At 41.5% G+C, this 16,200-nt stretch overlaps 1 protein-coding gene across 2 annotated transcripts in view; it reads right to left on the bottom strand.

The window, feature by feature from the left end:
* Positions 1 to 1,436: 1,436 nt before the first annotated feature.
* Positions 1,437 to 16,200, bottom strand: part of FSTL4 (follistatin-like 4) — a 231,988-nt gene continuing 217,224 nt past the window's right edge. For both annotated transcript variants that reach the window (XM_009322721.1, XM_009322722.1), the window contains 5 exons: positions 12,298 to 12,416; positions 9,254 to 9,403; positions 8,549 to 8,656; positions 5,361 to 5,470; positions 1,437 to 2,243 (listed from right to left, as the gene is read on the bottom strand). In XM_009322721.1, coding sequence (XP_009320996.1) covers positions 1,541 to 2,243; positions 5,361 to 5,470; positions 8,549 to 8,656; positions 9,254 to 9,403; positions 12,298 to 12,416 — 1,190 coding nt within the window. In that variant the 3' untranslated portion in view covers positions 1,437 to 1,540. The remainder of the gene's footprint in view (positions 2,244 to 5,360; positions 5,471 to 8,548; positions 8,657 to 9,253; positions 9,404 to 12,297; positions 12,417 to 16,200) is intronic.

Genomic DNA, 16,200 nt, shown 5'->3' with positions numbered 1-16,200 from the left:
GGCCGGCGGGTGGCTCCGATGCAACAGATGTTTACCTTCAGAGAGAGTTTTCACCCACATCAAGGCCACCTTTTCAAAGCGGCACGTGGGAATACAACTGCTCGGCTGCGCCCGTTCATGGTGGCAGCGATGCTCACCTGGTTTGCACCACTTTGCGAGCCATAGCTGCTCTTGCCCTGATTACTTCATGGTGATTGATATAGAAAGTTACAAAAACGCAACTAGAAAAGTTTTTATATCTTCCAAATGTGCAAATGGATCTATATTTTTATGGGAACTCGACCGAAATTTCTCAATGCCAGCTGTTGCATTCTAGGGTAATTCCGCTGGTTTTACATGGATCTTTTTGCTCATAACTAAAAGATAATTGACTATAAACAAATGTACTATAAAGGGGAAGAAAAAAATCACAAAGAAAAATTGTTTCCCGGGATGTCTGAAAATAAAGAGGCAAATTAAGGCTATGACTAGAGAATGAGTGAGTTTTCTATTAAAAATACCCTCTGTCACTGTAGCTATTATTTTACAGAGAACCAAGTGACTTCAGTGCTACTAAATATTTAATGAGAGAAACCAACAATTTCTAGAAGTGTTGTTGCCTCCTGTGGGAATAACCATAACTAATTCTCTGCCCCTGAAGAGCAGATTTTGCATATTGTGCCCAAGCTGACCACACTCACTAGCTACCAAAAGACTAATGTTCCCTTCTCAACAAAATTGTTTACAAACTCTGACCCACCGCCCTCCCCCGGTGTTTCCTGGCTTTTACCCACTCTAATGGCCTGGATATTTCATGCCAAATTTCTCAAATACAATCACACAAATATACATTAGAAGAGGGGGGACTCATAACATTGCCTTCAGTAGTACCAAGAGCAAAATTAAGCGCAGAAGAAAGCGAGCTGACAGTTACTATTTCTGTTATGCCTCCTTCTGAAATCACATCCGTTAATCCTCCCAAAGCCATCCTGCAGAGAAAACTGATCAGTTTTCATTAAATCGCTCTCCTAGGTTTCTGTGGGTTGAAAACTGCTCTCCGATGCTTAGTTTCCCTCATCATCCAAAGGTGAATTTTAACTGCAGTCATTGCTTCTGTAGTCTCTCTGTGTTGGGATGGGGTAGTCAGCACAGCTAACGGGCAAGGTATACAGGAAAGAAAACCGATGGCTTGAACACAACGTAAAAGCTCCTCAGTATGGAAACTCAAAATCTGTTTTGTTCTACAGAATCACTAGGTTTCGTGGCTTATACGATATCTCAGTGGAGATATTAATCACTTCCCAGCATTTTTCTCATAACCACAAATCATACCCCCAAATAAAAAATACCCCTTCAAAACCACTTCCTATTAGCAGAGCATACCTTATATTATAAAACTTGCAAGTAGACCAGTGTTGTACCATGAAGCCTATACAGGGGTTTTTTGTTTTTTCTTTTTTTTTTTTCCCAGTGTAAAAATATACAATGCTACTGCTCATTTGTTGCAGTGTAAAGGTCCAACCGGTACTTGCCTGCCGAAGGCTCGACTGCTATTGCCCTTTCATACCTCTCCAACCCAGACCACTATGTTACCCCTCCTTATACCTGAAACCTCACAGCGTAATGTATTTTGCCTCCCATTTATAACGAACAATGAATCTTTAGCTGGTGTAATGAGATACTGTCCAAATAATCCACTGTCTTTCATAATTCTGTTGTAGCTGCTCCAGGGCCAGTCTTTGGATGTGATAGGGTCCTTTAAATTCTTCAGTACATTCATTTTCCCCGTTGACAGCTCTACAAAAAGCACATCTGTTTGCAAATGTGATGTAGCATATATATAGTACTGATTGCCTTCAGTGAAAGAGGGTTGAAATGTCAGATCAGATACGTGTATGTTTGTTTGTAAGTCATAAATCAACTTGATTTCCCCTCGGACAGATAGAGCCTGGACTTTGATCCTGCCACTGTCTTCATCCGCACTGACCAAGTAGCGTCCGTCCGGTGAGATATAAGGTGTGCCCGACACGTCGCTGTTGGGGCCGATGACGGCATCGGTAACACTGTCAATAATGAGCTGCGGCGATGCAGCCACCGACCCATTCCTCCTACACTGGACAAAGAAGTAACCACCCAGGTGGGTATAAGCCATGGTCTGCGGTACACAGCTATAGTTTTTGAAGTTGATAGTCTTGATGTGGGTCACAGTTTCCAGGTCAATTTTGTGAACTGCGGATTTGGATTTGTTAAAGATGAAGCCAAACCTGAAATAGAAAACACGACACTGAAGCCATCTCTGGAGACACGGTGATACACTTGAGAAAAGATGAAAGTCAGCAGAACGGGGAAACTCTATCCTGTTGGTTTTGGAAGCATGTGCAATAATGCTGTCTCTTTTCTGTAAGAAATCTCTCTTGTTTTAGTGCTTCTACAATGTGCTAAAAGGAGGTATGTATTTCAGTTAAAATTAGCAACCTTATCCTGGAAGCCTAAATATGTGCTTGGGTATTTGAATAACATCTTCAAGAGCTGAAACCTTTTATTGGGAAGACCAATTTACAGTAGGAATGATATCAAGGCTTGGGCGTTTTGTAGGCTACTGTAGACCAGTTTTAACCTGTTTCAAGTCTACAGAGATGTAATTCAATATATACTCAAGACTACTTTAATCTCAAAAGAGAAAACCGTTCAAAATAAAGCATATCCCTGCCAGGTTGGGGCCAGAGAGCAACTTCGAACTATATGTATAACCATTGAGTGAAGGCCATGTCCAACCTCATCTCCTAAATTATAGCATCAGGGGGTAGCTGTGAGGTGCGTTTGCTACCCCTGGTGCTTGGGGACCACTGCAGCAGCTGGCAAGGCTGAGGTGTAGAGCAGACTTTGTCAAGCACCACCCCGCCAGCCCAGGGAAGGTGCAAAACATTTCGTCAGGAACATAACCAGCCAGGGTGCACTGAAGAAAAGGGGTCTTTGTTTTCTGTCTCAAGAGAGGGAAGACAACAGTGAGCAGAGAATAAATGTTCTGTAAAAGATATATGCTGCAGCACATCTGACCTTTGCTGAAGACAAGAAAAGGTCAAGAATAGCCAAGCAAGGTTTCTGCTTAATTTGAGAGGGAGCCCATAGAAACAGCCTGTTTGTGTTCCCCCGGATTCACAGGTCACTGACACTGACTCACGAAAACTAATTTTACATCGAGTATCTTTTCATCCATTCAGTGCAGACAGAAGGAAATGAAGAGAGTGCTCAGTTTTGTATCTCCTCCCTGAAAGATGTAAAATTGCTTTGTGAAATGTGGAGGACAACGTACTTGCATGCAGATAATATATATTTTGCTTAAAACACTGGGTTTATTTCTTTATTCTTAACCCAACTGTCAATGAGACACACAGCAATGATTTCACTTCTAAAGAAGGAGCCAATGTAGTGTAAGATCCCATGAAAATCACTGGGCTAAGCCTTTCATTTTCCCATTATACTCACATCCATTAGAGACTTCAGAAAACATCTACAGTGGAGATACGTAGCGCACTGTGTGTGGGGAAATTGGATATGACACTTGTATTTCTCTTGGATGAATGCATTTTAAGTACACTTTAAAAAATGCTTTCCCTTACAGCATTTTTTTCCCAAGACTTCCTTAATACTTGGCCAAATGCCCGAAGAAGTTAAAAAATGGTTCTTATCATAAACTTTAATTTAAAAAAGTGGGTCAGAATGTGTTTTATGTGTACGCAGCTGCAGAAGAGGTGCAGAGCTTGCATGAAATCTGTGATCTGAAATCTCAAAGAAAACCTTGCACTTAGAGAGTTTTTAATAGACAGCAACCCACCCTGGCAACTAATAAAAATGGATACATTCCTAGATAACTATCTGAAATAACAGGCAGCTGAAATACATATGCAGGAACATTTGCATACAAATATTTTTTGGCTGGCGGAAGAGACTGCTTAAATATTCACCTTCCTGGGAAATGCTGGTATTGCCATTTATTGTTTCTGAGTGGAGAATTTAGAACATGATCTCAGTAAGTCTCATTAGACTGTGAGCAATTATTTTTCTGTGTTGAGGGTGAGAGAGAATGGACAAAGATCTGGCCCTGAACAAATGAAATAGGAAATTAGGCACAGCATTTTCTGCTTTGCACATGAAAAACTATAGACAATTATCTACATTTAATATTTCTTACGGAAGATCATCTGTATACAGCTGATTAATCGCAGTGAAGCAAAAAAACAATAAAACAAACAAAAAAAAGTGTAATTGTTCCACCTTCCTGTCTTTGAACCCAGGTCATACCTTCTCATCTCAGGCTTTAACATTCAACAGTCATCTACCTCCTGGCACTACTATTAGTCACAACGATATTTTGAAAGCAAACTGGAAAAATGAGGTAGGGAAAAATTAAGACTGACAGCCATGAAGTATGTCTCATTATTTCGTGTTTCAGGAAGCAAAGTTATTTATTTTGGATCAGATTCAACACATAATCATTTAAGTGTGACCCCCCCACTCCCCCGCCCCCCGTCCTCGGTGTTCACTGCAGGGAACCTAAGATTAACGTAAGGAGTTACATTATGATTTTTTGAGTGTTTAACTTAGTTAAGCTATACTGAGGACAGAAGATGGTTAAACAGTTGTTATGTTACAACATGGTAAGAACAGTATAAATTGCCGTGCAGTTATCATCAATTTTGATAACGGTAATGGGAGGTTTCCTGTTCCTGCTGGGAAGCAGCCAGTAGTACTCCAAGTTATTAGTATGTTAGTTATACAATCTCATTAACCACTACATCACATTAACATTCAAACCCGATGGTTCATTGAGGTGTTTTTTTTAATATGCAGCGCATAACATTTTTCTGCTCAAACCGTACACCTCACATAGACATCCAATATTTGAACAAGTAAATAGCTGGAAACACGTGGAAGAACCATGCCTTATGCTTCAGGCAGAATAAAATTCTACCACTTCAGGCAATAAATCTTTGACATAGGTTTCTGCCCAGATCCATAAAGCGGTTTTGAGGAGGAAAGGCAGCTTTCTGGCCATGAAATTCCCGGCACAAGCAAGCCAGGGCAGTGAGCCCTGCTGTGCTGCAAGGAGGCGTCACTGACCAAGCTGAGGCTAGGACACTTGTGCGTGGTCCAAGGGAAGTTCAGTTTTTCTTCTTGCTGTTTCATTGATTTGCTGAATAACAATAGGTAATTTGCTTAACCATTTCTCCATGTCACATGTGAAAATGGGGATAAGACTAGTTACCTTGATCACGAATTCATTTATTAACAGTCATCAAGTGCTGTAAGATTATTAGAAGGATGCCCACTAGAAGAGAGCAGTATGGTCACTCTTGCTATTCATTAAGATAATTTCTTACCTAACGTGATTAATAATAAGATTTGTAGGTGGTATAAAAAAATCATCCACTCCTTCAAACGGTGTGCGGATAACATGCTGGTCCTCCCCTGCACTTGCCTCTGGTATTACCTACAATAAATACACACAAGGTGGAGTACAGGAAAAGCAGCAAGTAAGGCAGCAAGATAAATATAGATTACATAGTCATACACGGTACCGAGCGGCTTTTCCCAGGGATGTAGTAGACTCAAATTGATTAATGACTTCAAAATATTGTTTGGTGTAGCTGTCTTGAAAAAGGTGTGCTAATAAATAGTATTTGAGGCTTGACATTTGTAAAGTAAGTACACAACTCTACTTTTGTAAGATGTTTATATCTCGAGAAAGAGCAGTTATGCAGGAGCTGAAGTAGTATGACAACACTAAGACCATAATAATTTATTCCTCACTAAAACAAACATTTATTTCATGGTCATTTTTATTAATTTCACTTAAATGCACAGTGATAATTTACCAGCTTGAAGGATCAATCACTAACTCACAGCAGTTAATTATCACTCTGAAGGAGAAGAACTGTTCTTCCATCCACCGCACCACATAAAATTCAGAGAAGAGCAGAGAAAGGCCCTTTGGCTGTCCCCCACCCCGGTGCTGTCCTCCAGCACAGCGCACGCCTCCGTGGCCATGGGAACTCAGCTCCTCCACTGCTCCGGAAAAGGAGAGGTAGTAGTTTTCAATAATTAAAATGTTAAATACCTAAATTGTTTGCTCGGTTCAAGACGACTTTAGTCCATTCATTAGGAACTTCTGCTGCTCTAATGTGCAACAGTAGTTGCTTTGGATTTATAGCTACATAATTCATTAAGGAAATGCTAAAGCCCTACCAGGTTTAGTTCAGACAGCTGTTCTGGTCGTGCCATTTAGATTTCTTCCAATTAGATTGCTCAAGAAAGATGCCCACTCTTGCACAGGGCTTTCAGGAGGACAGACATTTGCTTCCCAGAAGCCAGTAATGGCTAAACAACAGCACCCCATCAGTCGGCTGCACGGGCTGTTTGACAGATCCCTGACTTCCAAAGAATGGGTGGAAATTTAGATCAACCTCCGCAGTAGCATCTTTGTTAAAAAAGATATTTTATTTCATGTCTGCAACTAACAACTGCCGGTTTTAAGAACGAACTTTGCCAAATTAGTCACTGCCCACCTTTTGGGAAAGAAGGTCAGAAAAAAGAAAAGATCTGCTGATGCTGATGCTAATCTCATTCTCTACATGTGTAACTGCACTTTGTAAAGATAACAGAAAGGACTATCTGAGAGCTGGAGCCTTATAACAAGTTTCCAACTGTGCAGATGGTGTGTTCTTCTTAATAATCACATGCTTGCGCCATCTCTCCTTTAATTACAGAAACTTCTCACAGCTGGATGGAAGAAATTTAAGTCAGAAAGGGTAAAGAGAGCCCATTTTGTCTCCTTATACCCTGTACAGGAAACCGCTTGTCCCCAGGTGAGACAAGCTGGTGGCATTGCCTCAGAAACTTTCATTTATTTGCCCCCATTCTGTTTCTGGCGTCTTTTCCTGAAAATGCCCCTGCTGAGTTGCTGGTCCATTCTTTATTATTGAAAGCCTGCAGGCTGTAGCCATTATCGCAGATGGAGCGTGTGGCTGGTGGGGATGCCTCGACCCACCTTCATGGGACAGCATCTCCAGCAAAGCCTTGGGCAGCCCCATGACTAACGTAGGCTTCAGATTTGTAGGTTTTTAGGTCAGAAAGCACAGCCGCCCTTCTCTGCCTGTTGGGGAATGCTTTAATGTAGACTGAGAAGCAAACATTTCTGGTAGAAGGAGTATTCACATGACACCTATGTTTCCAAAAAGGTTGGGCAGCAGGTGCCAGAAAATAACTACTAGAGAAGGGTGTGTCTGGATGGATCAGATCAGCTCTGGTGCCAACTCTGTCATATGACATACAGCAGCAGCAAAACGCCCACTAGATGCCTGCACTTAGTGTTTCTGTACCATCAACAGAAGAGCAAATCCTCCAGGGCAATCCAGAAACTGAAGCTCATTTAGTTGTCCAAACCTATGTGCATTACTGTGCCCCAATATCACTGTGGGTCTGACAGTGCTGAGCATGGTGCAGCTCCAGGGACCTCAATGGCACCCCTCCAGTGGACTCACTGACACCCAGCAACAGAATTTGTCCCTGAGGTTTTGCTTTTGCTGTTTATGGCTTCTTCATGCCCTAGAGAGCTCTTGTTTGCATTTTACTATGAAAGGAACAATCCTACCACATTATGCTCCATCATCATCCAAAAGGAGGATGAAGGCTTGTGAAAGACAAGTGACAAAATGAGTTTAAGGAAAATAAGCAGCAATTTAGTGCACTGGCAGAAAACCTGGACTTCTCCTACGCGGAAGATAAGAAGAGGTAAATGCCTTTACCAAACTGGAGAACAGGGTGGTTTTGCTCAAAGCATAACAAGGGGGCTAGGCTAGTAATCCTGAAAGAGGTATGAATCTTGAGGCACAGTACAGTTCATTCACATTTTAATGCTTCTTTTACATGCAGTGCCCCCAAATTCTTTGCAGACAGAAGAAATCACAGATCATCATAATGTCTGAGAAGGGTGCACTGCAAGCTCTGCAGTGAACACACATTTAGTCCCTACCTTAGGCTTATCCTTGAATGTGTTGCTTGGCCTGACTTGCACATCCGATGAAACACTACCAATAACCTGAACAGTAACAGATTTCTGTGCAGAAAGTATGCTCTTTGTGGCTTCTTGGTACCCACTGCTTTTAGACCTCAATCAAGTTAAAAAGAAGCCGCACTCACGCGGGCTGCACAAATGACCTGGAGCATTGCAGGCTCGTACTGCTCGCAGTCGGCTGCCAGCCCTTGCTGTATGACTTTACGGCACTTGGCTCTGTCATCAGCCTTAAAACAAAACAGACCTTGGCAACAAAGCAGTCCCGCTGCCAGCCTACGGCACAGTCGTTGCTCAAAAACAAATTAAACAGCAGGAAAAATATGTGAGGATGGACGGAGGAGGGATGAATAAAACACACTAGATATGCAAATGAAAGAGCAGCTTTATATCCAGACCATTAAATGCTGTTAATTACCTGCAAGCAACCAGCTACCAGCCTGCTAGCAATGATGCCAAGCCAAGGAAGGGCAAAGGCTCAGGCGCATAAGGACTTACCTGCAGCGTTGGTGAGGACTTCTGCATGTCACTCCAGCTAAGCACCCAGACTTGGTCGTGGGACTTGTCATAATGTAATTTGGTTGGCAATGGGTCAACATCCAAGGACTTAAAAAAACCAGAGATAGGTATTTACACAGTGACCCAAATGCACATGACGAATATTCTATTAGTTGACTGCAGACATTCCCATGCATCACTTACACTCATTTGTGCAGCTTTGCCTTCAAATCAATTGGGGGATCAGCAGCAGCACCGGCAGCAGAAAAATCTGGCTGCTCGGTGCCGTTTTCCGGCTAGACATCACTCCATCTTATGCTGTTACATATAGCCAGTAGATCAGGGGGCAATTTCTGCTTGAATTATACCCACACCATTCCATTACTCCCAACCTGCTTATAACCGAGGTCAGGCAGCGGCTCAGTAAGCATAAGCCAGAAATTCGTCCTAGCATTATTTTACCACGCTAGCTGCAAGCCTGGCTGCAGATGCAGCCCTGAGACTATGATATCCAACCCATAGAGGAGTTTTTTCCTGCCAGTGAGGTTACAGAACAGTGAATGACACAGTGTGACCCCATGGGTGAAAACAACACGGGCCCAACTTTTTAGTGATGTCAGCAGATCCACTGGGCAAAGATCTACTTTTTTTGTTCCACATCAAGTTTTTTGCCATCAGTGAATAAGGAGTTCCCCTTGTAAGTACCTGTATGGCTTTCTGAGTCTGGATATCAATTATCATTACTCTATTCTGCTTAGGCTGCGTCACATAAATGTACTTGTCTCTGACGTTGACCGCTGAAGCCCAGAGGCAGGACTGAGTGCCTTCACCTTCCACTCTGGGACAGATCTCTTCCTGAGGGGGAAAAAAACAGAAGAGGAGAAAAGGTTTAACTTCTACAAGTTCAGGGCCTGGAGCAGCCAAGAAGCTTAGTCTTGAGAACCGTAGGAAAAAATTCCCTGGGGATTCCATTAGGATGATATTTTTCCCCTTTCTTTCCTGGAAAACATGAAATAATTATTTTATTAGGTACCACACTGCAGCCTGGCTCTACCCAGTGACATTAAACAGCTGGACCTCCTGCTAACACACATTGAATTTAAATTACCACACAGTCTATGGATCTATCTTTTGAAGTACGCCGTGGTTCATCAAGACTTGCAGTGCTGTCAGCATTTTTTAGCAATAGATATTAAAACAAATATCACTCTGTGCTTTGAAAAAACAGTGATTTACATTAATTGAATCACAGCTTTATATTTTTCATAAAGTCTTCATTTTCAGTTCAGGAGAACGTGCTCTTAAGATGCTTGTGCTCAGGGAAACACTAGCAAAACAAGTAGGGTCCTACAGTCTATTGCTCCAACACAGAAACTTCCCCTGTTCAAAAGGAACCAAATCCTGCTGCTTTGGACCAAATCCTGTTCACAGCTGCCTGATGCCATATTTTGCCCCTGATCCTCCACTCACTGAGTCCTGTGCAAAACTGGTATTGGCTTTAGTGGGAGCTCACTGGTACCCCAAGTTTGAAGAGTCACACATGATCTCATCAGCAAGCCTCTGCGTGTTGGCTACCCTTCATCGCTTCTCCTTCTGTGGAGTTGCTTTACTTGAAAGAGCATTTGTGTGGGACCAGGCTGAGGTGTGGAAACGAGGGTAAAATTAAATGAACACATATATATTTCAGTGAGCACAACTGTTGGTTTTAAATCTTGTCAATACAACAGCTGGGTCACTTTAAATAATGGCACAACCTCCCTAAGGGGAAAGCGGTTAGAGCAGCAAAGGTTGTTCAGTGAGGAGGTACAAGAAAAAAGAATGCCAACACTTGGTCTGTATCAGAGCAATGATTACGGATAGAAAGATTGCACCTCTAAGCAGCACAGCTCTATTGGCTAGGTACCTTGGTGGCGACCACGTGTAAGGGTTGAAGATACAAGACTCAACAGCTTGGCTGCATTTTCCTTTCTGGCCCTCCAGCCAGGCTGGGGATCTATGCTACTCCAAGCTAAAAGATGCTACAAAAGCCCAGCCTTGGGCTTCCAGCAGCCATTCATGCAACCAAGCACCTGACAGCCTCCAAATGGCCCTCCTCATCCTCAGCGGTGCACTGGGGCTTGGGCTCTCACAGCACAGCGTCCACCCAAATCAACAGGAGCAGGGAAAGGTCACCGGCCTTTCCGCTACAGTGCTCAGCTGCCGCTGCTCTATCTGCTTTTGTGCCCTCTAATAGCAAATGAAGAAACCTTTGTTGTAGAAACCTTCCTAAAGTTGCAGGCTGGTGTCACTGTCTATGTGGCAAACACTCAGGATACTAAAAGGGAAAAGGGAGGGAAAAAAAGTCAATCCTCCCTATACCAAGGCAAAAGGCTCTATGATATCTGTAGGAAACCCTTAGAGGTCTCTCTGAAAGGCAGCCAAGTAATGACGTTAAAAATTCCTCTTATGCCCACCACTGTGCTGACATTATTTCCTTAAGTGCCCTCTCTCCTTTGTTCTTTTCAAGCTGTTTCTCCAGAACCACCTCTTCAATATTTACAGCTCTTTGGAAAAGAAACACAAGATTTCTGTCTTTGAGTAGCAACAGCTCAAGTGTGGTTTAATAATAGTATGCCCATGCTAAGGACCAGTCTCGGGGTGAGCATCAGTATGGATTTCTACTAAGTTATATTAAAATCCAGTGGAAAAACCCCCAATATCAACGACAAATTTATTGAGATGTAAAAAATACTGAATACAGACCCACAAGAAGTTCTTGACCCATGGCAGCAGAGCCTGACCCAGCCCGCAGGGCTCATGACAGTGATTCTCCCCTTTTATTCCTCCCAAAATTGAAAGCAAGACTGAGTTCTTTTCTTCAGAAGGGAGCCACATTCTCAGCTTCCCCTTTTAAAAAAAAACTAAATAAAGGAGTGACAAAAAAGCATTTCTGGATGTATTTCAGCACCTGTGTTTTATGAGAATTGATAGTTTCATGAGCATATACACGGTGTATGTTACTGCACGGGAGTACATAACACAGGTCACTGAAAACATTGGCCTCACAGGGCCTCCAGGCACGTGTTATCCCACTTGCCATGTTGAGCTCCACTGCGTACGAGCCAGTGCTTGACTTTCACTGACACTTGAACAAATTTTCCTTGTGGTTTCCTAAAGCAAGGGTTAGGTAAACTCAGTGCTGGCAGAAAATGCTGGACAGCAAACAAGGACGGTGCAGGTCTCCGATTCAGCGGCAGAAGATGCAGAGGACCAGCATGGCACAACCATCTTCTGTGCATTCTTACTCGCCTCCCTGCTGTGGTTTAACCTGGGAAACTATTTCTAAAGAGCCGACTCCTTTGCCTGCGGCACCATCAGTAAAAGGGGTCAGTTAGCACCGTGATGTGTGCATCTCTCTGCTATAGACTTTTGTACTTTCCCTAGAGCCCAGTTACAACTCTTGGGCATGGAGATGTAAACAGTTCAAACAGGACAAGTGGAAGTCTTTGCCTACTCCTCTGCCTACATTTTGACATGATAACTAGACAAATTCTCTGCAGCGTGTCAGTAATGTTCCACGTCAATCTTATAACTTAGGTGGTTCCCTTAGTTTTCAAGAGGAGAAGATGATATACCGCAGGGATGCCACATGAAACCCACCAAGCTCCAACATCACTGTGTCAAATGGGTCCTTTAGCAATAACCACCTTTGAAGAGATTAAGAGAAATTTTCCCAGCTGTCGGCTGCAGCTGCTGGGTTTAGGACTTACATAACTTGTGAAAATCCTCTCTTCGGGCCTGATGTGTCTCCGGATTTCACATTCGTTTGGCTGAAGGACTGTGATCCCATCATCAGAAAAGACATAGAACATATTCCCAACACTCAGGCCTTGAAGGGGGATAAAGCAAAAGGAGTAGGATTTTTTTTTTTTTAAGAGTCCATAGCTGTTAGGACTTTTTTTAAGAACTCTCCCTCCTCCCCCAACAAACAAAATCTGCCTTACATAAAAGTTGGTCATTTGGATGCAGTCGGTGCATTCACAAAATCAAATTTCATGTCACAACAAGGGCTTCAAGGAGTGAAGAGGTACAGACACATTCAAAAATGCATTGCCTTGGTGGCGGTGGTTGTACGCAAATAACTAGTTTCAGGTCTTGTGCATATGTACGGAAGCGGGATTTGATTGTAAGAAGCCCCTGTATTGAGTTGTTAACTCCCTCAGATTATGACTTTGTTTTTCTGTGATTTCATTAGAAATAGCTTGCTAATAATTTGAGAACCGAGAGAGAAGCTTTAGTTAAAATTAATCTGAAGGTTGTCCTGATACAGGTAACTTGACTTCTTGTAACTGTGATGCAAAATGGAAGTGCTTAACATCCGTTCCATGAATGAAAATATTTATTTCTCTGTTTTTAAACTATCTGGATGAACTATAGCCACCAAAACAAATACATTTTTGAAATCTTGCAAACTGTAGTTCACAAATGTGGAGTAGTTCAGCATCGCAATAGCACTCATTTATCCAACTGGGGCATTCCAGGAGATTTGGAAAACTGTCTGTCTGTCATCGCTTTGCTGTTAGGAGGTTGTATTTCATCATTTCTGTCATGCAGAAATGCCTTAAAACACTGATAATTTAGTTGTTCTTCAGCTACATGCAATTGCAGTAACGAGCATCTTTAAGCAATGTTCAGGATCTTTTCAAACACTCTAGTTAGAAAGATCCAAGCGTCATTTCATCTTTTTCATACCACCACCAGTAAGTGTTTGCAATGACCACTGTCACCCCCAGTAATGTTGATAGTGTACTCATCTGCCAACGATATGGTGATGTGATAATTTGTAATTTCTAATTAATTACATTTTACCCATGGAGAAATAAGGTCCCACTTCTACAGATCTGAACAACATTCAGCATTACGATTCCCTCGGCTGGTCCTGTGGTGGCAGCTCTAACCACTGTTCATGTCTACAGTTTCTCACATCTCTTAAGTGTTTGCAGGATTGAGGTCTAAATCGTCACAGGAAAACTTCACAGTAAAAACATGTATAATTTGGATAAATGCATTTTTGGAAAATTTTGTAAAATACAGAGTATTTAGTAAGGCTAGGAGGGGTTTTTTTTGTGCTAAACCCCCCTCTTTTTGTGCCAAATAAGGGGTTTCGGAGAACATCATCTCAGCATGCGGTGTTTGCTGTACTGACAATGTTCAAGCTGAGTCTCTCTAAACCATACCACAGAAATACCCCAGTTCCGGCACCAGGCGGGTACAGGAGCCGTGATCCTTAAATGTGATGCCACAGTGAGGGATCATGCACGTAGAAAAAAAGCTACCGAACTTCCATCGAGAGCTAAGTTATCTTTATGGACTAAGGGCTAATTTTTTCCGAGTATATTGTTAAAACATTTCATTCGGGCACTTTGGACCAAAATCTGTGCTCGCAGCATGCACACAACTCCCACCTGCTTCAGTGGGATTTGAGTGAATACATCGGAGAGCAGAATTTGACCCTGGCTGGAATGAGTGCACATATTTTCATGAGTAAAGGATTTTAATCCTAAGAAGTGGAAACAGGCAGGCAACAAATCATGACCACTGTGAAGATGCTTGTTATTATTTTCATGCACAATAGTAGCGTGATTTTGTCTGATGATCCTATTACAATGAGAGTGTATTTCAGAACTAAGGCCTTAATTAGTCACAAAAATACTTTGATAATAATTTTACCCCAGTAGGTTTAAAGTTAGTGACTTGGCAAGTCCCACCACTTGTTTTACAGTAAAATGAGTGCAAGTTTTTCTGCTGACTGGTTAAAATACGATACAAATTACTAATAGCATTCAGGTACTCTCTTTTTAAAAAAGTTTACCAATTTAAATTAAAATACTTTTTCAGAGAGTAATCTTCACACTGATTTTTAGACAAAGCAGGTTTTTTACTAAACAAACTAGGTGTTTTATTGTGACCTACGAAGTATTTGCCAAATCTTGATTGGGGTACATCTCTAAACAATCTCATGGACATCGGTAAAACAGACTCCACTCTCGATTATACTGCTGCAACTCCTCGGTCTGAGGAATTATTTCAGTAAGGAGGTGGGCAATGGAGAATTTTGCTCAGTTGTGTTATTATACTAGTGAGGCAGGTACTAGATTGGGAACTGGGGGACTAAGGAGGAGGGTTTTTCTTTTTTCCCCTTTTTAACTGAAGACATTTCAGGTTGGATGACACAACTAGTTCAAAAACTAAAGACTTTATAAAAAGTGACATACCTCATCTGTATAACAAAAAAACCTAATATAACAAAAACCCCACTGAGAATGCGGAGGGTCTCCTAAACATAACAGTTCTTATTTGAACCATTCCAGATGAAGTTGACTCTAACATCCTTATTTTTTAAAACTTCAAGAGGACACCTGATGATAACAAGAGTTTTCTTTGAGGAATACAGTCTTCATCTGAGTGTACATTTATATTTCCCTCCTTTGAGATCAAAGGGCAAATTTGTCACCGTGGAATACTCTCCTCTGATCTGATACTTGAATAATTTTTCTTAATTTAATATAAATGCTTGGAAGTATTTTAGAACTTAAATTTGGTAACAAAAAGGCTTTCAGCTTTTTAAGTGCATACATTCATATAACTGATGATTGCCTGCTGGCACAATATGCTCCCTTTATCCAGGTATAAAGAAAGCAACACTCACTGCAGAAATGAACACTGGCATGAAAACAAATCTCTACCTTACATTTGTGCTACTCGCAGTTTTCTCTGCATAAAATTAAAAACTAGTTTGTACATTGAGCAAATATTGCATGTGCTTCCAGTTCCGTGTTTAACTGGCTGGTCATGCTATGTGCACTCATTTCTTGAGGTTTTACTTGTGCATGGTCTGTGAAAGGTTTTGAGAACAGACTGAGACTGAATTTTAAAATGACCAACTACTTGTGTTAAAACTTTGACTTGCAGCAAAAGCTTGCTCTACACAATGTTCTGTCTAGGCATTTTCCCAATAGCTTTAGTTACTACATTCCTTGTGGGCATGAGGATGTGATCTTTTTAAAGGAGCTCAAGTCTGCCAATCCATTTGTTAATATTGCTACTTACACATAAGTTTTCATTTTAATGGAATCAAAAGAATACATTAAAATGTAAAAGCAAAAATACCATTCCTCTCTTCCAGCTTTCTCTGTGCCAAGATTTCACATGCGAAAGTATGTTCAATGGATTCTTTGTCTAGAATGAATGTACCGATCAAATACTACAGAACAACACGGGCAGGGGAATAAGCCTGCTCTAAAGATACTGAATTGTTTAGGAACATCAATAGTAAATCTGCTTTTTCTGCCCATGTTTTCCCTGTACATCGCTCATACTTTTCTTTAAAATGTGGAAGGTTGATAAGCAGTAAGTCCATATTATTTAGCAGAATTATAATAAGACTTTCTGCAACCAACTTCTTAGTTGTTCTTTAAATATTACCGTACTTCTACATCTGGCAGGTTATCCAACTAATTTCTTTAAAAAGGAGCATGAGGGATGCAGTATATAAACAGCCATGTAGCATCATGCAGATGATGCTGGACTGATTAGATGCACTAGAGTTTTCGCTTCCAAGCAGAAGGGAAATAGCAATTCTTAGTGCCCATAATGCCATTTACAGGAACATA

This window comes from Pygoscelis adeliae, unplaced genomic scaffold (genome assembly GCF_000699105.1).
Source record: "Pygoscelis adeliae isolate BGI_AS28 unplaced genomic scaffold, ASM69910v1 Scaffold34, whole genome shotgun sequence".
Taxonomy (NCBI): Eukaryota; Metazoa; Chordata; class Aves; order Sphenisciformes; family Spheniscidae; genus Pygoscelis; species Pygoscelis adeliae.
This window is presented reverse-complemented; position numbering and strand designations above follow the sequence as displayed.